The 25,287-nt window shown below is 46.6% G+C and overlaps 1 protein-coding gene across 1 annotated transcript in view; it reads right to left on the bottom strand.

Annotated features, from left to right (window-relative positions):
• The window catches only part of pappa2 (pappalysin 2), a 514,150-nt gene that overhangs the window by 139,908 nt on the left and 348,955 nt on the right, over positions 1-25,287 (bottom strand). Inside the window, exon 18 of the mRNA XM_085977999.1 lies at positions 2,412-2,580. Coding sequence (XP_085834125.1) covers positions 2,412-2,580 — 169 coding nt within the window. The remainder of the gene's footprint in view (positions 1-2,411; positions 2,581-25,287) is intronic.

Here is a 25,287-nt window from a genome sequence, read left to right as displayed (position 1 = left end):
CTTAAAATTACAACGGTGACTACACTTCAAAAGTGCTTAATAGGCTGTGAAGCGCTTTCAGATGTCGGGAGGGTGTGAAAGGCAGTAGATAGACGTCCTCTTTCAGTGGGGCCAAAGTCAATCAGACCAATTCCCAATAATCACTAAATTGGTATTTTACTTCACCTGACAATAGTTTACTGCAAATTAAACTCATGTCAGAATTTGTAATCAAGCGTAAACACTGTCTAAATGTAACCTAATGCCTGTGTTGTAATTTCCATTATAGCAGTTGGCATTAGCATTCGCCCGGCTTAATGTCAGCTGTAAAATCTCCAATCCCTCACACCTCTCCTCTATGATTCATACACACATCTCGAGGAATAATGTCTCAAGAATGACATGCTTGTAGCTTTTTTATTTTTACATTTAAATCTTGTTACTAGATCATTAATACTTTTGCATGCAAAAACTGGATAAAGTATAGCGGGTTTAGTTTCAATATAAAGTGCCCCATGGGAATAATGTATAAACGTTTAAAATAAATGTCTGAAGTGCCAGGAGACATTGATAGTTTTAGCACCGTTTCATTCCTCTCCATTGTAAGCCATCCAATTTGGGTGTCTCTGTAGGGGTTGCAAAATTTCCCCTATTTTCCCTGAAGATTTGAAAATATTGGTCCACATCGTGGACGAAGAATTGGGTGATGGGACTTGTCTACAATGTTTTAAAAATGTGCCAGAACTGCACAAGACTGTTCAGAGATGGAACGAACGTGGACAACACGGGAGTCGTGGAGCTCTGTAGAAAATATTCACACATCCGAAGACAGTACTTTATTAATAATATCGTTCCCTGGAGTTTGGGCAATCACAAAAGGTTTTAAAATGGCCACAGAAAGCATTGGCCAAGAACCGTGGGGTTTGGAAAGCCTGTACAGCTTGTAATGTTGTCTGTGTGAAAAAGTGGGCGGATACAGGGGCTGTGAGTCAGACCTGCCAATCAAAGGGAGGTTTCCTTCAGAAGCACTTGAAGTTGTTTATTTACATAAGAGATTAGCCCACTTGAGAATTGACCGCAAGACAATCGATTTGAAACTGTTATGTTGACACAGCCATTCAGAACTACTCAGACACACAATGAGAGACTAAAACCCTGGAATGGACTTTTGAAAGGCTACAGTTTAAGCAATGAATGGGTTTTTAAATCACCCAGCATTGGACTATAGGGCTGTTGCATTCTCTTTTGTTTTAGCCCAGGTGAACTCCGGATGTGGGCGGGATCATTTCGGCCCCACAGTGCAGACTCTAACCCAGTCCAACCACTTTGAGTTAGCCAATCACAGCTTTTCTCTTGTGAATTGGAATTTTTGGGCGTGAATTTCCCAGACAGGCAAACAGCAGAGGGGGGAGGGGGCTCACAAGGCATATATGATAGCTGCTGAGAAGCTATCACTCTCTTTACTTCCTGGGACCAGAGGTGAGCAGGGTGTTCTGACTCCTCGGCAAGGCAACCTAGCAGGAGTTAAGGGGTGGTGATTTTAGGGTAATTGCTAAGATTGTTTAAGTAACATTGTAGCCATTTGATCCCTCGTTTTCGCCGTCTGCAACCCCCTGTTATATAGTTTTACTGTAATTACTGTGTTCGTGTGGTATAGTTTATTCTTTTGATTGTAATTTATTCAGGTAATAAAACTTGATTTTTCTCTCATCCAAACCAGTTGTCCGTTTTAAAATCATTAATTATAAGTTCCTCCACTCAGAACTGAAGGAGGGGTAGCGATTCGAAACCGCTGTCTGTAAATTGGTTTAGAGTGCAGCAGCAAAAAGGCTGCTGACCAGGTGAATTACCGTAAACCAGGTAAAAGGTTGGAATTGGTCAGAGCTCAGAGGCAAAGGCTGCTGGCCAGGTAAATTACCATAAACCAGTTAAAAGATGCCCCCCTTACATCTCTCTTCAGACCGACACCACTGTCAGCCACTCAAGAGAAAATGCAGCCAATCGTGGCCCTTACCAGCTCAGGTACTGCTGCGTGCAAAAACATCAGCTGAGCAGTTCTCTGCAGCGAGAGGATTTGCGAGTGGGTCAGCTGGGGTAGAATAGGATGAGCTTCAGTCAGTGCACAATGAGTCGCTGTAGAGGGAGTTTTACCTGCATCTAAAACATGCCCCCATTCTCCCATCTCTCACCTTGAGCAGCATAAATTCACTCAACATGAACCGGGCCTTCCAGCTGGTCCGCTGCCCAAAAATCCCCATGGAAGAAAAATCTACCCAGTGGGACATTTCCCCCGCCCTCAACCTCTACTGAGTATAAACAAATGCCTCATCAGCGATGATGTCAACCTGTTCTCACCTTCCCTTTCAATTCACTGTAATCAAAGAGAAATGACTCAAGAGTTGATTTAATCTCATGATAAATAAATGTCTTACCTTTTCGGTGTGGTCATAGCAGTGAATAATGCAGCGGCTGTCAAACTCAAAGCCATTGGTGCAGTTGTACATTCCCTCAAACACGGCAGGAGGGGGATCACACAGCACAGGATTACAGCTACCTTCCTCCCAATGTCCTCCTTCCAAGCACTGCAGTTTCAGGAACTTTCTGTGGCCGAAAAATAGGTTGTAAATTCTACGAAAATAAAGCTAAGAAAGAAAACTCCGACACTTTATAACATCATGAGCTACTCCAAACAATTTACTTACTATCTCACGGAATTGCTCATGTTCTCTCCACACATACTACCCAATGGAATTGTTCACTATCACTCACACTCTAACCCAATGGAATTGCTCACTATCACTCACACTCTAACCCAATGGAATTGCTCACTATCACTCACACACAATGGAATTGCTCATCATCACTCACACTCTCACCCAATGGAATTGCTCACCATCACTCACACCCAATGGAATTGCTCACTATCACTCACACTCTAACCCAATGGAATTGCTCACTATCACTCACACACAATGGAATTGCTCACCATCACTCACACTCTCACCCAATGGAATTGCTCACTATCACTCACACTCTCACCCAATGGAATTGCTCACCATCACTCACACACAATGGAATTGCTCACTATCACTCACACTCTCACCCAATGGAATTGCTCACTATCACTCACACTCTAACCGAATGGAATTGCTCACTATCACTCACACACAATGAAATTGCTCACCATCACTCACACTCTCACCCAATGGAATTGCTCACGATCACTCACACTCTAACCCAATGGAATTGCTCACTATCACTCACACTCTAACCCAATGGAATTGCTCACTATCACTCACACACAATGGAATTGCTCATCATCACTCACACTCTCACCCAATGGAATTGCTCACCATCACTCACACCCAATGGAATTGCTCACTATCACTCACACTCTAACCCAATGGAATTGCTCACTATCACTCACACACAATGGAATTGCTCACCATCACTCACACTCTCACCCAATGGAATTGCTCACCATCACTCACACTCTCACACAATGGAATTGCTCACTATCACTCACACTCTCACCCAATGGAGTTGCTCACTATCACTCACACTCTAACCCAATGGAATTGCTCACCATCACTCACACTTAATAGAATTGCTCACTGTCTTTTATATCCTACTAGCTGAAGTGCCCGGCGGTGCCGAGGCTTTTTCGAGGGAATGTTGTTGTTGGAAGAGAGAAAGAGAGTGACTGGGGGGAAGAGAGAGCGACTGGGGGGAAGAGAGAGAGCGACTGGGGTGAAGAGAGAGAGCGACTGGGGGGAAGAGAGAGAGTGGCTGGGGGGGAAGAGAGAGAGCGACTGGGGGGAAGAGAGAGAGCGACGGGGGGGAAGAGAGAGAGCGACTGGGGTGAAGAGAGAGAGCGACTGGGGGGAAGAGAGAGAGCGACTGGGGTGAAGAGAGAGAGCGACTGGGGGGAAGAGAGAGCGCGACTGGGGGGAAGAGAGCGCGCGACTGGGGGGAAGAGAGGGAGGGGAGGGGTGGAGGGAAGAGGGGGAGGGGAGGGGGGAGGGCGGGGGGAGGGGGGAGGGGGGGAGGGAGGGGGGGAGGGGAGGGGGGGAGGAAGGGAGGGAGGAGGGGGAAGGGAGGGAGGGGAAGGAGGGGAAGGGCGGGGGGGAGGGGGGGAGGGGGAGGGCGGGGAAGGGAGGGAGGGGGAGGGTGGGGAAGGGAGGGCGGGGAAGGGAGGGCGGGGGGGAGGAAGGGAGGGGGGAAGGGAGGGGAGGGCGGGGGGGAGGAAGGGAGGGGGGAAGGGAGGGCAGGGGGGGAGGGAGGGGGAAGGGAGGGGAGGGAAAAGGAGGGCGGGGGGCGCCCCCCCCGAGGGTCGCGGCCCCCCCCCCCCGAGGGCCGCGCCCCCCCCCGAGGGTCGCGGCCCCCCCCCCCCCCGAGGTGAAGACCGCCGATTGAGCGCGCAGGAGGAGCTGAGACGCGGCGTCTCTCTCGGCCGGTGGGCCCGGTTGCCAGGGCAACCGTGACGCTGACCAAGCCAGAGAGAGAGACGCCGTGTCTCAGCTGCTCCTGCTGTGCGCGCGGCCCCCCAGGTGAAGACCGCCGATTGCGGCTGTGCGAGACGTCCGGCGGGCCCGGTTGCCAGGGTAACGCTGGACGCTCAGCAAGCCCCGCCCCCCGGCTGAGCCAGAGACGTCTCAGCCCCTGCTGCGCGCGCACACTAGCGGCGCTGGGCTGAGGCTCGGCCCTCCAGCCTTCGAATGGGGCCGGGAGGTGCCTAGCTCGGGCGTGGGTGCGGAGGAGACGCCGAGGCTTCTAGGCCTACCTGGAAAAACGGGAAAGGTAGGAAAATTAATGAGATTAGGTAAGTTAATTACTTTCTAAATCATTTTTTTTAAAAACAATATTTGTTTTAAAAGCAACGTTTTTTTTTAAGACGCAGAAAGCGGGAAAAAGAAAGGAAAAGTTTGGAATCAAGATGGCGGCGACTCACCTCGGTTCAGAACGATAAAGCCCGGCCACACGCGCACCGATTGGCCCGGCGGCACACGCCAGCAACCCGGCGTATGATTGGTCGAGCTCGAGGTCACTCTGTCGCTAATGAGCGGATAATGAGATGCTAATGAGCGGAACGTTGAAGGTTTTTGGGATACCGCGGGCGGGATTTTAGCCCGGCCGAAACGTAAATACGCTTAAAACCGTCTCGGAAGCGTAAGCTTTCTTTGGAGGTAACGCGCGCGTAGGTACGCCCTGTAACTTTCGAGTGCATACCCATAAGCACACGCGATGACAGACAGATAGACAGATAGACAGACAGAATGACAGAAGTACCGATTTATACATATAGATAGATACCCCGTGCTATAAGACGTATTATTCCATTAACTATTAATGGCCTGATCCACTTGACACATTGCTTTTAATGTATTGTAAACCCCTAAATCCCTCTGCTCTTCCACATCACCTGGCCTTCCCCCAAAATATGACAACATTTTTTTTAAGCAAAATGTACCACCTCACATTTTTTGATGATACATTACATTTTCCTCGTTTTTGCCCAGGGGAAAGAGCCTCTGAAGCAATCTGAAGCAAGCCCTCTAAAAAATTTATACACTTCAATGAGATCATCTCTCATTCTTCTTAACTCGAGAATATAGGCCCATTCTACTCCATCTCTCCTCATAGGACAACCCTCTCATCCCAGGAATCAATCTAGTGAACCTCTGTTGCACCTCCTCCAAGGCAAGTATATTTTTCCTTAGATAAAGAGACTAAAACAGTAAACAGTAGTCCAGGTGTGGTCTCACCAAACCCTATATAAGTGTAGAAAAACCTCCTTACTCTCTTACTCCAACTCCCTTGCAATAAAGGCTAACATACCAATTTCCGTCCTAATTGCTTGCTGTACCTGTAAGTTAACTTTCTGTGATTTGTGTATAGGGACACCCAAATTCCTCATAATACCAACATTTACTAGTCTTTCACCTTTTAAAAATATTCTGCTTTTCCATTCTTCCTATCAAAGTGGATAATTTCACACTTCCCCACATTATATTCCATCTGCCACCTTCTTGCCCACTCACTTAACCTGTCTATATCCCTTTGCAGCCTCTTTGTATCCTCCTCACAGCTTACTTTCCCACCTAGCTTTGTATTGTCAGCAAACTTGGATACATTGCACTCGGTCCCTTCATCTAAGTCATTGATAGAGATTGTAATTAGCTGAGGCCCCAGCACTGATCTTTGTGGCACTCCACTAGTTGCATCCTGCCATCCTGAAAATGACCCATTTATTCCTAATCTCTGTTTTCTGTCCATTAACCAATCCTCATCCATGCTAATATATTACCCCCAACCCCATGAACCCAATATCTTGTGTGACAACCTCTTGTGTGGCACCTTATCAAATGCTTTCTGAAAATCCAATTATACTACATTCACTGGTTTCCCCCCCAGCTCCACTGCAAGTTATACCCTCAAAAATCGCTAATGGATTTGTCAAACAAGATTTCCCCTTTCGTAAAACCATGTTGATTCTGCCTAATCATATTGCAATTTTCCAAGTGCCCTGATACCATGCCCCAATAATAAAAAGAAAAAGATTACATTTATATAGTGCCCTTCACAATTTCAGAATGTCCCAAAGCACTTTACAGCCAATGTAGTACTTTTGAAGTGTAGTCACTGTTGTAATGTAGGAAACGGGGTTACATTTGCTACTGTCCCATCCACGAGGCCCATTCTTGTAGAAGCACTTACAATCTGTTTTTATATTTCTTGCTAGTTTACTCTCATATTCTACTTTCTCCCTCTTTATCAATTTCTTGGTCATCGTTTGCTGATTTAAAAACCCTCCCAATCTTCAAGCTTACTACACTTTTTGGCAACATTGTAAGCATCTTCTTTTAATCTAATATTGTCCTTAACTTCTTTAGTTAGTCATGGTGGTACCACTTTTGCACTTGAGCTTTCATTCCTCAAGGGAAAGTTTATTCATTGAGAATTATGAATTATTTCTTTAAATCTTTGAATCTAATTTCCCTATCTACCTTAGCCAACTCTCATAACATGCCTTCATAATTGGCTTTGTTTAAATTTAAGACCATAGTTTCGGTCTTAACCACATCACTCTCAAACTCAATATGAAATTCTATCAGTTTATGATCGGTCTTCCCCAGAGGATCCTTTACTGTAAGATTACTAATTAACTCTGTCTCATTACACAATACTAGATCTAAAATAGCCAGTTTCCTAATTGGTTCCTCGATATATTGTTCTAGGAAACTGTCTCGAATGCATTCCATGAACTCGTCCTCCAAGCTATTTTAGCCAATTTCATTTGCCCAGTCTATATGAAAATTAAAGTTCCCCATGATTATTGCATTATCCTCATTACATGCTCCTCTAATTTGTTGATTTAAACTCTGTCCAACACTATAGCGACTGTTAGGGGGCCTATTAAGTACTCCCACCAGTGTTTTCTGCCCTTTGTTATTTCTTAGCTCCACCCATACTGGGTCACGGTATTGCACATTTGTAACAACTGACAAGAAGATTTTTTCATGAAAGAGTGTCCCTTTAAGTGATCGCTTGGTCTAACCAAGACATTACTAGTTATCACCCCATCAACTTGCTTCTTTCAAATTTTACATCTCAATCTATTCTTATTTCTTTCCATATTCTAATTGGTACAGAGAGACTGGTGAGGTGATTTATTATACCAGAACCTTGTTGATGCAATGGTGTCCATCAAATATGTACCTCAGCACGTTGCGATTCCCCAGTTACTGGGAAGATATGGAGCAGTGGCAAAATTTGCCCAGTGAAGAATAGTAGGAGGCAAGTCTAAAGGCAAATCAACTTTTGCTTTTCTCAACCACCTCTGTGATGGCTAAAACTTGGTATAGGCCAAGAGCTGAGGCCACACTCTCAGTCACAAAACAATGAATTGGGCAGCTGAAACTAAGGGGAAGGGGTTGAGGGAGAGGAATAATTAAAGACATCTTTTTTGTAAGCTAGCAATCAAAAGCGAACTTCATCTGATTTCACAACAGTTGCATGATCTATTACACAACAAAATAACAAGCTTAATTTAGGAATGAGAGAGAAAGAGCTGGACACATACATACACTGAGCAATCTGCTAAGAATTAGGAGAACCCAAAAGCCAAGAGTAATAGTAAACATCCTAAACTCTGATCAACGACTTGGGATAAAATCATAGGTACTGCGCAACAAAACCATCTTAGTAGAACCAAAGGGAGAAAATCTGCATCTCATGTGAATTGACTCTGATTTTACTGCTTTCTTCACTTGGACATGGACTTAACTCGCTCACTGGACTCACAATAAATGGCTTACCTTTCTGTGATAAACAGAATATTTTTTCCCCTCGCTGCCATTGCCAATTGTACTGTCCTTAACCCATTGAGGGCTTTTCCTGTCTCCACACTGGCCTCCGCAGCCAGCAGCATTGGTCGACAAGCCAACAGGAAAGGAACTTTCCTGGGTGGGACAGATCATCCTGTTGACTTATTCTCTCCCACCCTCATTCCCAAGACACAGAGATTTGACACAGCGAATTTGTGGAAAGTGTCCAAAAATCAAGAGTATACCTGAGCTTCAGTGAGGCAGAGATTGAACCTGGCCCCCTCTGGGATGGGAAAACTGACACACTTTCGTTAGAATTACTGGCTACAACAGTAACAGACAACATTCAAAGCCAAAGCCCTTTGAATAAGAATCAAACTATTTATTGATAGAACTTTCAGCCATAATACTCAAGGCCTTGAATGAGAATACCAGTGATCTATGGTCCAAGCTGGAAATCCAACTTGAACAGGAATCTAGTGTTTCACCATTGGACCAATACTCCTCTGATCAGGAGTTCCATTGTGCTTTGAATGGGAGTTCAATACTGCAGCACTGGACCTGGTGGCCCAGTTCTCAAGCACTACAGCTAAGCCTTCACACGAATGGCAAAAGCATTAAATTTAATGTGAGAGAAAATTAGTACTTAAATGCCAAATCTGAAATCACAGGTTACGATTTTATACTGTGGCCTTTAGGGTAGATTTCAGAGCACGGACTGCACAATGCATAAGGTAGTTATATTGCATAATATTTGAAACTCTTTAGAGACCCTTCTACTGCCAGCTTGGCATCAGGAATATCCAATAATTTAGAAATATAGCCATTTGCCCCTTTCTAAGAAACCCTGAAACTGAAATTATTAGGAATAGCAGCTATGTGTCTCTTACTAGCCTTCTGATTTCCAGTTCGATTTCATGCAAAATGACGTGCAAAAAGAACATTAAGTATAGGTGAGGAGCGAGGAATTAAGAAGCATGGATTGACGTGTATGTGCGTGTGCAGGCGTGCACGGCCCCAGTCTATTACAAAACAACCAAAATGTGCAGAGGCATTTTCCTCAACTGCACAACTTCCAAGGTAATAATATTGGCAGTACAAATGCAGTTAGTTGCACAACCACAAACTCAAATGTGTAGAGTACTGTACCTCTCGTGATATATTAACCCTCTACCACCCTTTCTGTGTCCTCTGAATGCTGACCTTCCTGCCAGTGGAAGCAGTTTCTTCCCATTTACTCTCTTAAAACCTCTCTTAAATTTGAACACCTCTATTAAATCTCCCCTTAACCTTCTCTGCTCTAAGGAGAACAACCCCAGCTTCTCCTGTCTCTCCATATAACTGAAGTGCCTCATCCCTGGTACCATTCCAGTAAATCTCCTCTGTACCCTCCCCAAGGCTTTGACATCCTTTCTATGTGTGGTGGCCAGAATGGGACACTGTAATCCAGCTGAGGCTTAACCTGTGCTTTATAAAGTTTTAGCATAACCACCTTTCATTTGAGTAGAAATTTCCTCCAATTAAATATCGGGAAGACCAAAGCTATTGTCTTTGGTTCACACCACAAACTCGGTTCCCTTTCCACTGATTCGATCTCTCACCCCGGCAACAGTCTAAGGCTGACCAAGTCTGTTCGCAACCTTGGTGTCATATGTGATCACGAATTGAGCTTCCTACCTCATATCCGTTCTATCACTAAGACTGCCCATTTCTGTTAAATCCGTGAATCTTGATGTATGGTGTCCTTCAATAAATAGACAGAGACTGCAGAGGAACAATCAACGGTGTTTACTGGATGAGGGTTACTCTAAAACTAACAGTACAAATCCCTACTCAGGGTTTATATACAGGTGTGGTCACTGCCGGTACTACAGTATACAGGAGCTGTAAAAAGTAGTTCTTCCCTTAAAGGTACATACACTACAATTCCTCCCCTTTTAGATTAACAGTACCATAACATTCATTTAACAATTAAATATCAACTAATTACAATTAACACTTTTAACATGCAACATTAACTGAAAATAGTCTATTTATAAATTCAGTCTTTGGGGAGGCTTCCTGATCCTTTCTGGATAGCGCCTTTCCTGAGTGTCTTGCTCTTGGTGCTGAGGCGATTCTGGCCCCCTGTCATCGGTTGGTTCATCAGCTTCCGATGCTACTGTTTCTGGGGTACATGCTACCGTTATGTTGGGTTCATCACCAGGTACATATGGGCGAGACATGGGGTTGACTCGTTCCTGTGGCTCTAGGATCTGGTCAACATGGCGTCTCACAATGTTCTCCCCAACATCCACTGTGTACATTAGTGGCCCCTGCCGTGTGCATATCGTTCCTGGTTGCCATTTCTCTGTTCGGTAGTCACGAGCCAAGACTGGTTGCCCGACATTGAAGCTCCTTGTCAGCTTCTCATTGATGTGCTGGAATTGCTTATTCTCAACATCTCTTCATACATTTGGTCTGAGCAAATCCATACGAGATCTCAACCTTCGGTTAAAGAACATCATGGCCGGGGTCTGGTTGGTGACTGCATGTGTCGCATTTCTGTAGGCTAACAGGAAATTGTCCACCTTGTGCTGCAGTGGAATGTCGTCACCTGGCCCTTACAGCTTTCTTAAAGGTTTGTACGAACCTCTCAGCCAATCCATTTGTGGCTGGATGATACGGGGCGGATGTGTAATGCTTTACCCCATTCCTCTTCATAAATCTTCGAAACTCCTCGGACACAAACTGTGGTCCGTTATCAGAGCAAATCTGCTCTGGCAAGCCGTTCCTGGCAAATATGGTCCGTAGGACTGCAATAGTTTTCTCCGTGGTGGTGGTGGAGGACATTTTGATCACCTCAGGCCATTTCGAGTGCGCATCCACGGCTATTAAAAACATTGAGTCCATGAATGAACCAGCAAAATCAATATGCACCCGTTGCCATGGAGATGAGGGCCACTCCCATGGGTGTAGAGGGGCATGTGGTGGTGCATTTTGGACCTTCTGGCATCCTGAGCAGCTCTTTGTCAGGTCCTCGATTTGCTGATCGATCCCCGGCCACCACACATAAGCCCTAGCAAGGCTTTTCATTTTCACCCCTCCCAGATGGCCTTCGTGAAGCTCATTGAGCACTCTCTCCCTTAACTTGGGTGGAATTACCACTCGGGATCCACACATCAAGGTCCCCTGGCGTACTGACAGCTGTTCTCTTCTGGATGAGAATGCTGGCAACAGTGAGTAGCCATGTGTTGGCCATCCCTTCACAGTCAAGTTATATACCCGAGACAGTGTCGGGTCATTTCGGGTCTCCTTCTCTATATCAGCGTTAGTTACAGGCAAGCGTTCAATTATAGTCGAATGAAATATTACGACAAGGTCCACTGCTGGTGCTTCCTCCGCAGTAGGCAGTGGCAGGCGTGATAGCCCATCAGCGTTTCCATGCTGTTTCGTGCCCTTATACTCGATTTCATATTGGTTCGCCCCTAGAAAAAGGGACCATCTTTGTAGCCGTTGCACAGTCATCACCGGAACACCCTTCTTTGGATTAAAGATGGAGACAAGTGGTTGGTGGTCAGTCAGCAAGGTGAACTTCTGCCCGTGCAGATAGTGGTTGAACTTTTTCACTCCCCACACTAGGCTGAGGGCCTCCCTGTCAATCTGGGCGTAGTTACGCTCGGCTGAGGTTAGTGATCGTGATGCAAAGGCTATTGGCCTCTCTGAGCCGTCCGAGAATTTGTGCGACAGCACCGCTCCAATGCCATAGGGTGATGCATCACACGCCAACCTAATTGGTAGTGCTGGGTTGAAATGAGCCAACACCTCTTTTGATGGGATCAATTCTTTGCTCTTCTGGAAAGCTCGTTTACATTCGTCATTCCATTTCCATGGTACCCCCGTTTGCAGTAGGGTGTTCAGTGGGTGTAGTACGGTAGACAAATTTGGCAAGAACTTATGGTAGTAGTTCACCAGCCCGAGGAACGACCTCAGTTGTGACACATTTTCCGGTGCTGGAGCCTTGACTACTGCCTCAATCTTTTCAGGGGACTTATGTAACCCCTCTTCATCAATAACGTGGCCACAATACGAGATCTGCTTCTGGAAAAACTCGCATTTGTGGCGATTAGCTCGGAGCCCATATTCCTTCAATCTAGTGAGCACCTGCTCCAGGTTGGCGAGGTGATCACGGTCATTTTCGCCCGTGACCAGGATGTCATCCAAATAACACTGGGTCCCTGGGATCCCTTGCAGGACTTGATACATAGGTACATAGAAGATAGGAGCAGGAATAGGCCATTCGGCCCTTCGAGCCTGCTCCGCCATTCAATGAGATCATGGCTGATCATCCAAATTCAGTACCCGGTCCCTGCCTTCTCCCCATATCCCTTGATCCCTTTAGCCTTAAGAAATTTATCCAACTCTTTCTTGAATATACTTAATGAACTGGCCTCCACTGCCCTCTGTGGCAGAGAATTCCACAGGTTCACCACTCTCTGGGTGAAGAAATTCCTCCTCATTTCAGTCCTAAATGGCTTACCCCTTATCCTTAGACTATGACCCCTGGTTCTGGACTCCCCGGCCATCAGAAACATCCTTCCTGCATCTAGTCTGTCCAGGCCTGACAGAATTTTATAGGTTTCGATGAGATCCCCTCTCAATCTTCTAAACTCCAGTGAGTATAAGCCCAATCGACACAATCTCTCCTCATACGTCATTCCTGCCATCCCAGGTATCAGCCTGGTGAATCTTCGCTGCACTCTCTCCATGGCAAGAACATCCTTCCTCAGATAAGGTGACCAAAACTGCACACAATACTCAAGGTGTGGTCTCACCAAGGCCCTGTACAACTGCAGCAAGACACCCTTGTTCTTGTACTCGAACCCTCTCGCTACGAAGGCCAACATACTATTTGCCTTCTTAACTGCCTGCTGCACCTATATGCTTACCTTCAGTGACTGGTGCACAAGGACACCCAGGTCTCGTTGCACTTACCCTTTTCCCAATCTATTGCCGTTCAGATAATAATCTGCCTTCCTGTTTTTGGCACCAAAGTGGATAACCTCGCATTTATCCACATTATACTGCATCTGCCATGCATCTGCCCAATTGCTCAACCTGTTCAAATCGTACTGGAGTATTTCTACGTCCTCCTCACAGCACACACGCCCACCCAGCTTTGTGTCGTCTGCAAACTTGGAGATATTACATCTAGTTCCCTCGTCTAGATCATTAATATATATTGTGAACAACTGGGGTCCTAGCACCGATCCCTGCGATACCCCACTAGTCACTGCCTTCCACTCGGAAAAAGACCCGTTTATTCCAACTCTTTGCTTCCTGGCTGCCAACCAGTTTTCTATCCAAGTCAGTACCTTACCCCCAATCCCATGTGCTTTAACTTTGCACGCTAGTCTCTTATGCGGGACCTTATCGAAAGCCTTCTGAAAGTCCAAATACACCACATCCACTGGTTCTCCCTTATCTATTTTATCAGTTACATCCTCAAAAAATTCCAGTAGATTAGTCAAGCATGATTTACCTTTTGTAAATCCATGTTGACTTTGTCCGATCCAGTCACTGCTTTCCATGTGCTCTGCTATTACATCTTTTATAATGGACTCTAGCATTTTCCCCACTACCGATGTCAAGCTTACCGGTCTATAATTCCCCGCCTTTTCTCTACCACCTTTTTTGAATAGTGGGTTAACATTAGCTACCCGCCAATCCATGGGTACCGTTCCAGAGTCTATCGAGTTCTGGAAGATGACCAGCAATGCATCTACTATTTTTAGGGCCACTTCCTTAAGTACCCTGGGATGTAGATTATCAGGCCCTGGGGATTTATCGGCCTTCAGTCCCATCAATTTTCCTAACACCATTTCCCTACAAATACTGATTTCTTTCAGTTCCACCCTTTCATCAGACCCTATGTTCCCCGGCATCTCTGGGAGGTTATTTGTGTCCTCCTTTGTGAAGACAGAACCAAAATATGTATTTAGTTGGTCTGCCATTTCTTTGTTCCCCATTATAAATTCCCCCGATTCTGACTGCAAGGGACCTGCGCTTGACTTCACCAATCTTTTTCTCTTCACATATCTATAAAAGCTTTTACAGTCAGTTTTTATGTTCTCTGCAAGCTTACTCTCATATTCTATTTTCCCTTTCTTAATTAATCCCTTTGTCCTCCTTTGTTGAATCCTAAACTGCTCCCAATCCTCAGGATTATTGCTTTTCTGGCCAATTTATATGTCCTCTCCTTGGACCTTATGCTATCCCTAATTTCCCTTGTTAGCCACGGTTGGGTCACCTTTTTTGTTTTATTTTTATGCCAAACTGGGATGAACAAATTCTGTAGTTCATCCATTCAGTCTTTGAATGTTTGCCATTGCCTATCCACCGTCAACCCTTTCCTGAGTGCCATTCCCCAATCAATCCTACCCAACTCGCTCCTCAGACCATCATAGTTTCCTTTATTTAAATTGAGGACCCTAGTCTCCGAGTCAACTACTTCATTCTCCATCTTAATGAAGAATTCGATTATATTGGCCCAGAAATTCCAGAACGGGGCTTGCAGCGCATGCAAGCCCCGTATTTACACTTAACCCGCGCTACTGCCGATCAGCTCCAGGGACGCCTGGAATTGGTGTTTCCAGAAGAAGAATCCCGGGCAGCGTATGACGTCACGCCGCCCAGGAGTGCAGCCAGCGCAAAGCCTGTAGCATGCAGTGCAAGTGAGACACGCCCCTTGAGGTCTCAGTTTCACTGGACACGCCCCCAATGTTTCTGTCAAGCTGTTAACCATTTTTACATGCAAAGCAGCAGTTTAAATAGGTTTTTGGAAGTTTTTTGAAGATTTTGGTAACTTTTATAAACTTTTTTAAATGTTTACATTATTTTGAGTAATCTGAAGTAGTTTTAAAGAGAATTAAAGCAATTTAAAGACTTTTAAAAGCCCTAAAAGAATTTTTTTAATTCCATTTATTTATTTAGCAATGTCGTCGTCATACGTGTCTTCACACTGTTCCCTTTGGGGAACTGTATGAAGTGGTGGAAGGATTTATGGCCATGATTAACGCTCATTCCGTGACCGTAACCATCTTTGAACCAGCCATTAGGGCGGTTAGTCCTATGGCGGGAGGGTTTTACGGGCTCCCACAAGCTATACAAGGAGGGGGGGCCACCCACACCCACGGACGCAAATATCCCACTGGATGTCAACCCAGAATTTAGAGCCGGAGCTCCGACTCCACTTGCCGGGACTGTCTGGAGCGGGGTTCGAAACCCTACCCTGATCTGGCCCAGCGGCGGGGATCCTACCGCTATGACAAAGGCCCAATCCGATTAGCAACGTGAAATGGCAGCATAGGGCTCCAGTCACGGGGAGGGAAAAGGCGCAGGAAACGTATGGGTGTCACCTTTTGTGCGGAGTGGGCCTTTTGCGTAGCAGTAAGCATCCCCGCCGCTGGGCCAGAAGGAGTAGGGTTTTGAACCCCACTCCAGACAGTCCCGGCAAGTGGAGTCGGAGTTCCAACTTTAAATTCTGGGTGGACATCCAGCGGGATACTTGCGTCCGTGGGTGTTGGTGGCCCCCCCCCTCAGATGGGTTGTGGGAGCCCGTAAAACCCTCCCGCCATAGGACTAACCATCCTAATGGCTGGTTCAAAGATGGTTACGGTCACGGAATGAGCGTTAATCACGGCCATAAATCCTTCCACCACTTCATACAGTTCCCCAAAGGGAACAGTGTGAGGATACGTACGATGATGACCTCTTGCGCAATGCACCTCCTTGGACCCTCAGTCGCAGATGCGAGGGGGCAAGTCGTGCAATTGTTAAATTTTTCATTTTATTGACATGTAAAATGTTGGCCCAGTAATTCCCTTCCAAATGCGCGAGTACGGTCGGGGTACTTACGCATCTGGCTGGATGAAATGCCAGTTTTCAGCATGCACAGTGCATGTGGGGAAAACCGGCATTTCCTGTCCTCTGAACGAAGGGGTTCAGAGGCAGAACGCGTGCGACTGCACAGGCAGCGCGTGCGCAGTATAATTCGCCGCTTTCATTAATGCTTTCAGTGAGGTCAAGTCATTACAACTTACACATGAAAAAAGCATGGGTACAGTTGCTCCAGAGGCTGCGGAGGAAGATATTTATTATCGTGGAGCTTCTGAAAGTATGTATGTCTGTTGTATATATTCCTTTGCGTGTTATGTATATATTCCTTTACTTATGTGTATGAATGTATTATTTAATTATGACTTTCAGAGAAAGTAACTTATTGGAAAATCATAATTAAAAACATACATTCATACACATTAGTAAAGGAATATAAAACATACATACATATACGTAAAGGAATATATGTGGACATACATACATAACTCATTCTCACATTCCATTCACAAAGCCACAATTGCTCCTTCTACCTACCGTTCTGAAAACCCTTTAAAAAAAAAAAAAAAAAATTTTTAACTTTAAAACTTACTTAAAATTTCTTAAAATAACTTCCCTCCCTTTCCCAAACAAAAATATTGCATTTCAGAAGCTCCACGATAAAATGTTTCTTCCTCCGCAGCCAATGAACCACTTTACACTTGCTTTTTTTACGTGTAACTTCTGAGGACTTACCCTCACGGATTTCATGAATGAAATCTACGAAGTTCACTGCGCAAGCGCTGCCTGTGCAGTCGCACGCGCTCGAGGTCTGGAAATGCCGGCGTTCCCCGCATGCGCTGTTCATGCTGAACGCCGGCATTTCCAACGGCCAGATGCGTGAGTACCCCGAGCGCACTCACGCCTTTGGCCGCGAATTTCTGGCCCATTATGATCGCTCCGACCCATTGCCCTTTGCCAAATAGCCGGAGCTGATGCTACCCTGAACACCAGCCCATTGTATTGGTAGAGACCTTTATGAGTGTTGATCGTGAGGTACTGTTTCGAGGCTTCTTCTACCTCCATTTGCAGGTACGCCTGGGCCAGATCAATCTTAGTGAAGCGTTTCCCTCCAGATAGCGAGGCGAAAATATCTTCAATCCGCGGAAGCGATATTGTACCGTGTGAAGGACTGGGTTCACTGTCACCTTAAAGTCCCCACGGATGCGAAACTTCTTTGGTTCCCCAGGCGTATTACTCAATGACCTCTTCATTACAGGAACGACGGGTGTAGCCCACTCGCTCCAGTCCACTTTGGACTGTACTCCTGAACGTTCCAAACCTTCCAGCTCTGCTTCGACGGCTGGGCGGATCGCATAAGGTCTGGCCTTACAAAACTTTGGGCTTGCATTTTCCTCTATTTTGATCATCGCTGTTATGCCTTTTAGTGTTCCGAGTTCCTGCCTGAACACTTCTTGTGCGTCAGTTAGCATTTTTGGCAGTCGTCCAGGTGTGACGTCGTCATCCTTTTTGGCATCTACAGTCAGTGCTTGTATGGAATGCCAATCTAGCTGTATCTTCCGGATCCATTCACGTCCGAGTAGTGGTGGTCCTCCCTCTGGCAATACATATAGTTCCATTTTTGATGTTTCCTTGCCGTTATATATAACGTTCACCCTTATTTTTCCTTTGGGGTAGACTTTTTGCCCCGTGTACGTCTTCAAGACAATCTCTGTATCTCTCAAGGGTATATGTGAGAATAGCCGCTTGTAGTCCCTTCGGTTTACGACTGTTAGGGCTGATCCTGTGTCCAATTCCATTTTCACTTGGACTCCGGCTATCTTGAGCGTGACCCAGATAGTTTGGTGATCCTCCGTTTTGATCACATTATGTAGTTTCAGACTACCCAGCTCCTTGCTTCCGGAGTCTGTATCCCTTTTCTGTTCATCTGAACTACTCTCCGTCACCTTATGTACCTTCTTGTACTTCTCCTGTGGAGATTTCTTGCTGCTGGTTTTCTTTTCCGACCTGCAGACTCTTGCTATGTGTCCTACTTTTCCACACTGTCTGCACACTTGGTCCTTGAACCAGCAATCCTTATGGTCGTGCGTTGCTCTGCCGCAGCGATAGCACTTCACTGTTCCGTATGCCATTTCATTTGTGCCATATTCTTGCGGTCTCCGTTGTATCTCAGCCGTGCCCCGTGCTGCTGCTTTGTGTGATACTGCCGTGCTGAAAGCCTTGTCCAGCGTAAGATCCTTTTCTGATAGAAGCTGTTTCTGGGTTCCTTCACTTTGAAGCCCACACACAAACTTGTCCCTTAAGGTATCTGCTAGTCCCGTTCCAAACTGGCAGTGTTTCGATAGCTTGCGCAGTTCCGTTAAATACTCAGCATTACTTTCATCTTTATGCTGGTTCCTTTTGTGAAACTTAAATCTTTCTGCTATCAGCAGCGGTGTGGAGTTTAAGTGGTCCCGTAGGATTGACACTATGTTTTCAAAATTCTTTTCCGCTGGTTTCTCTGGGGTTACTAGGTTTCGCAGTAAGCCATACGTTTTTGCACCCATTGAATTCAACAATACCAGCGCTTTCTTGTCATCTGGCACTTCATTCGCCTTGCCGTATACTTCAATGCGTTCGACATATGTCATCCAATCTTCGACTTCATTGTCGAACGCTGTGATACTGCCACTCTTCGGCATTTTTTTTAAACATTTTTTTGTTGTGGTTAGACTGGCTCAAAATGGCGTCTCCCGCGCTCTCCCTTCTTCTCCGCTGCGGCTCAAAAATGACGTCTCACGCGCTCTCCCTTCTTCTCCGCTGTGGCTCAAATGGCATCTCCCGCGCTTTCCTTTCTTCCCTCTGCGGACGCTGCTCAGCCCTTGAACACCGGCCGCGCTCTGCGTATTTTCCTGCATGCCTCTCTCGTTGACGCTGCTCGGTCCTGAACCCCGGCTGTGCCACGTGCGCTCTACCATCTCTTTTTTTTTCTTTCCCGTCAACGCTGCTCGGTCTTCAACACCAGCTGTGCCGTATACGCTTTACCCTCTCTCTTACACCATCGACGCTGCTCGGCCTTCCCCTGTGCCATCGGTCGGCTCCAGCCGCCGCCGTCCGGGAAGGGTCTGCGCCGTACCTGCTGCCAGCCCGTCTCGCTGGAGTCTCCGCCGGATGGTCGACAACCGTGCCCCTGGAATCGACCTTCTTCTGCAGAGTTGCAGGTAGGTTCGAATCAACTCGTCGCCACTGTTAAATCCGTGAATCCTGATGTATGGTGTCCTTCAATAAATAGACAGAGACTGCAGAGGAACAATCAACGGTGTTTACTGGATGAGGGTTACTCTAAAACTAACAGTACAAATCCCTACTCAGGGTTTATATACAGGTGTGGTCACTGCCGGTACTACAGTATACAGGAGCTGTAAAAAGTAGTTCTCCCCTTAAAGGTACATACATTACAATTTCCACCTTCATAATTTCGCCCGTCTCTGTCCTTAACTCAACTTATCTGCTACCAAAATCCTCATCCATGCCTTTGTTACTTCGAGACTTGACTGTTCCAATGCACTCCTGGCCGGCCTCCCTAGTTCTACCCTCCATAAACTTGAGTTTATCCAAAACTCTGCTGCCCGTATGCTGACTCGCACCAAGTCCCGCTCACCCATCTCCCATGCTTGTTCTCCTACTTTGGCTCACGGTAAAGAAAACGCATTGATTATAAATTTCTCATCCTTGTTTTCAAATCCCTCCATGGCCTCGCTCCTCATTATCTCTGTAATCTCCTCTAGCCCTATAATCCCCCCAGACCTCTGCACTCTGTCTATTCTGGCCTTTATGAACATCCCTGATTTTAAATGCTCCACGATTGGTGGTCGTGCCTTCAGCTGCCGAGGTCCTAAGCTCTGGTATTCCCTCCCTAAATCTCTCCGCCTCTCCACTTCTCTTTCCTCCTTTAAAATGCTCCTTAAAACCTATCTCTTCGACCAAGCTTTTAGTCATCTGCCCTAACATCTCCTTATGTGGCTCGGTGTCGAACTTTGTTATTTTTGGATAACAATCCTGTGAAGCGCCTTGGGACATTTTATTACATTAAAGGCGCTATATAAATATATAAGTTGTTGTTTTGCTCTTTTTACGGTGGCGTGCAAATACTCGGACACAGCACTAGACATATATGAATGGACCATTGGCGCTTTGTCCTGACATCATGGGGTAGTTTAACCAAACCTACCAGTTGGAAGCTGCCGGAATCGGGTCAGCCACCCATTGTGACTTTCCACCGGCTGTAAGAGAGTAAAATTGGGCGGGGTGTAAAACTGGTGGCCAATCCAATCCGGTCAGCTTCCCGCCAGGCGACGTAGGTTAAAACTTACCCCAAAACATCTTTTTACCCGAGCTTAAATTGATCTTAAAGTTAGCAGAGAGACTCAACTCCTGAAGTCCAAACTCTAAATGAGAGGGTCTGGGGAAACTTGATGACAGGAGAGACAAAACATTTCAAATAACTGAAGAAGCATGATGACAGCAAAATGGATTGATAGTAATTAACCCGGGCAAATTGAATAGTGCTACTGATTACAACTAGTGGGAGAGAGGATTACAGGGCAGGTCAGTGATACAGATTACAGATAGTGGGAGAGAGGATTACCAGACAGGGCAGTGTGATACCGATTACTGATAGAGGGAAAGAGGATTACAGGACAGGGCAGTGTGAGACCGATTACTGATAGAGGGAAAGAGGATTACAGGACAGGGCAGTGTGATACCGATTACAGTTAACAAGGGGCAGGATTACAGGACAGGGCAGTGTGATTCTTATTACAGATAGTGGAAGAGAGGATTGCAGGACAGGGCAGTGTGAGACCGATTACAGTTAACAAGGGGCAGGATTGCAGGACAGGGCAGTGTGAGACCGATTACAGTTAACAAGGGGCAGGATTACAGGACAGGGCAGTGTGATTCTTATTACAGATAGTGGAAGAGAGGATTGCGGGACAGGGCAGTGTGAGACCGATTACAGTAAACAAGGGGCAGGATTACAGGACAGGGCAGTTTGAGACCGATTACAGATAGTGGGAGAGAGGATTACAGGCCAGGGCTGTGTGAGACCAAATTCAGTTAGCAGGAGGCAGGATTATAGGACAGGGCAGTGTGATACCGATAACAGTTAACAGGGGGCAGGATTACAGGACAGGGAAGTGTGAGACCGATTACAGTTAGTGGGAGAGAGGATTGCAGGACAGGGCAGTGTGAGACCGATTACAGCTAGTGGGAGAGACGATTACAGGACAAGGCAGTGTGATAACGATTACAGTTAACAGGAGGCATGATTACAGGACAGGGCCGTGTGATAACGATTACAGTTAACAGTGGGCAGGATTACAGAACAGGGCAGTGTGATAATGATTACAGTTAACAGGAGCCAGGATTAACTGACAGGGCAGTATGATATCGAGTACAGGTAGTGGGAGAGGGGATTACAGGGCAGGGCAGTGTGAGACAATTTAAAGCTAGTGCGAGAGAGGATTACAGGACAGGGCAGTGTGATACAGATTACAGGTAGTGGGAGAGAGGATTACAGGACAGGGCAGTGTGCGACCGATTACAGTTAACAGAGGGCAGGATTACAGGACAGGGCTGTGCAAGTCCGATTACAGTTAACAGGGGGCAGGATTACAGGACAGGGTAGTGCGAGACGGATTACAGGTAGTGGGAGAGTGGATTACGGACAGGGCCGTGTGAGACCAATTACTTTTAGTGGGATAGTGGATTACAGGACAGGGCAGTGTGAGACAATTTAAAGCTAGTGGGAGAGAGGATTACAGGACAGGGCAGTGTGAGACCGATTACAGGTAGTGGGAGAGAGGATTACAGGACAGGGCAGTGTGATACCGATTACAGTTAACAGGAGGCAGGATTACAGGACAGGGCAGTGTGATACCGATTACAGATAGTGGGAGAGAGAATTACAGGGCAAGGCAGTGTGAGACCGATTACAGTTAACAGGAGGCAGGATTACAGGACAGGGCAGTGTGATACCGATTACAGATAGTGGGAGAGAGAATTACAGGACAGGGCAGTGTGAGACCGATTACAGGTAGTGGGAGAGAGGATTACAGGACAGGGCAGCGTGATACCGATTACAATTAACAAGAGGCAGGATTACAGGACAGGGCAGTGTGATACCGATTACAGATAGTGGGAGAGAGAATTACAGGGCAAGGCAGTGTGATACCGATTACAGTTAACAGGAGGCAGGATTAAAAGGCAGGGGAGTGTGAGACTGATTACAGTTAACAGGGAGCACGATTACAGGGCAGGGCAGTGTGATACTGATTAAAGAAAGTGGGAGAGAGGATTACAGGGCCAGGCAGTGTGAGACTGATTACAGTTAACAGGGGGCAGGATTACAGGACAGGGCAGTGTGATACCGATTACAGTTAACAAGCGGCAGAATTACAGCACAGGGCAGTGTGAGACCGATTACAGATAGTGGGAGAGAGGATTACAGGGCAGGGCAGTGTGAGACCGATTACAGTTAACAGGGGGCAGGATTGCACGACAGGGCAGTGTGAGACCGATTATAGCTAGTGGGAGAGAGGATTACAGGACAGGGCAGTGTGAGACCAATTACAGTAAACGGGGCAGGATTACAGGACAGGGCACGTGATAACGATTACAGTTAACAGGAGGCAGGATTACAGGACAGGGCAGTGTGATGAAATATGCCATTCATCAGGCACTCTGTATTCTCTATGTTTGATTGTGCCTGTGACTGTGACAAGCAGGGGAGTTTAGTTTCAGTTTCATTTCCTTACCTGTATTGTATTGTGTGTAGGGCTCCGCCCATACCTGGCCCCTACTTAAGCAGGCCCCAGCGTGTCTCACAGGCAGTACAGCAGATCGCTGGATGAAAGACACTTCTCCACTGTGTATTACTTTCTGAGTTAATAAAAGCCTTGCTTTGCTCTGTTAACGTTGAGTCTCGGATTCATTGAGGCACATCAATAACGATTACAGATAGTGGGAGAGAGAGGATTACAGGGCAGGGCAACGTGATACCGATTACAGTTAACAGGGGGCAGGATTACAGGACAGGGCAGTGTGAGACCGATTACAGATAACAGGGGGCAGGATTACAGGACAGGGCAGGGTGAGACCGATTACAGGTAGTGGCAGAGAGGATTACAGGACAGGGCAGTGTGAGACCGATTACAGATAACAGGGGGCAGGATTACAGGACAGGGCAGGGTGAGACCGATTACAGGTAGTGGCAGAGAGGATTACAGGACAGGGCAGTGTGAGACCGATTACAGATAACAGGGGGCAGGATTACAGGACAGGGCAGTGTGAGACCGATTACAGCTAGTGGGAGAAAGGATTACACGACAGGGCAGTGTGAGACCGATTACAGTTAACAGGGGGCAGGATTACAGGACATGGCAGTGTGATACTGATTTTAGATAACAGGGGGCAGGATTACAGGACATGGCAGTGAGAGACCGATTACAGTTTACAAGGGGCAGGGTTACAGGACAGGGCAGTGTGAGACCGATTACAGTTAAAAGGAAGCAGGATTACAGGACAGGGCAGTGTGAGACCGATTACAGTTAACAGGGGGCAGGATTACACGACAGGGCAGTGTGAGACCGATTATAGCTAGTGGGAGAGAGGATTACAGGACAGGGCAGTGTGAGACCGATTACAGTTAACAGGAGGCAGGATTACAGGACAGGGCACGTGTGAGACCGATTACAGTTAACAGTGGGCACGATTACAGGACAGGGCAGTGTGAGACCGATTACAGTTAACAGGAGGCAGGATTACAGGACAGGGCAGTGTGAGACCGATTACAGGTAGTGGGAGAAAGGATTACAGGACAGGGCAGTGTGAGATCGATTACAGTTGACAAGGGTACGATTACAGGACAGGCCAGTGTGTGACCGATTACAGTGTGATGAGATATATGCCTTCATCAGCCCCTGTGTTTTACCTGCATTGTATTGTGTGTACCGCCCCCTTTTTCCTATTGTGTGTATTGGCTCCGCCCCTGTCTTTTGTCATATAAAGGTCTCAAGAGCTGTATGAGTCATTCTGCCAGACGAATCCGATGTGGAAAGACATGCAATGTTCTTAGTGATTAAAAGCCTTCAGTTGAATCCTTTAATTCCTTGTCTTTGAGTTATTGATGGCACATCATACAGTTAACAGGAGGCAGGATTATCGGACAGAGCAGGGTGAGACCGATTACAGATAACAAATGCAGGATTGCAGGACATGGCAGTGGGAGACTGATTACAGATCGTGGGAGAGGGGGTTACAGGACAGGGCAGTGTGATACCGATTACAGTTAGTGGCAGAGAGGATAACAGGACAGGGCAGTGTGAGACCGATTACAGGTAGTGGGAGAAAGAATTACAGGACAGGGCAGTGTGATACCGATTACAGCTCGTGGGAGAGAGGATTACAGGACAGGGCAGTGTGATACCGATTACAGAGAGTGGGAGAGAGGATTACAGGACAGGAGAGTGTGAGACCGATTACAGCTCGTGGGAGAGAGGATTACAGGACAGGGCAGTGTGATACCGATTACAGAGAGTGGGAGAGAGGATTACAGGACAGGAGAGTGTGAGACCGATTACAATTAACAGGAAGCAGGATTACAGGACAGGGCAGGGTGATACCGATTACAGTTAACAGGAGGCAGGATTACAGGACAGGGCAGTGTGAGACCGATTACAGATCGTGGGAGAGAGGATTACAGGACAGGGCTGTGTGAGACCGATTACAGATCGTGGGAGAGAGGATTACAGGACAGGGCAGTGTGAGACCGATTACAGATCGTGGGAGAGAGGATTACAGGACAGGGCAGTGTGAGACCGATTACAAATAAAACGGGGCACGATTACAGGACAGGCCAGTGTGTGACCGATTAAAGTTAACAGGAGGCAGGATTATCGGACAGAGCAGTGAGAGACCGATTACAGTTAACAGGGGGCAGGATTACAGGACAGGGCAGTGTGAGACCGATTACAGTTAACAGTGGGCAGGATTTCAGGACAGGGTAGTGAGTGACCGATCACAGTTAACGGGAGGCAGGATTACAGGACAGGGCAGTGTGAGACCG

This window comes from Somniosus microcephalus, chromosome 3 (assembly GCF_052327205.1).
Source record: "Somniosus microcephalus isolate GS21.2 chromosome 3, FLI_Smic_1.0, whole genome shotgun sequence".
NCBI classification, from domain to species: Eukaryota; Metazoa; Chordata; class Chondrichthyes; order Squaliformes; family Somniosidae; genus Somniosus; species Somniosus microcephalus.
Note: the sequence above shows the minus strand (reverse complement) of the source record. Positions and strands in the feature narration are given on the sequence as shown.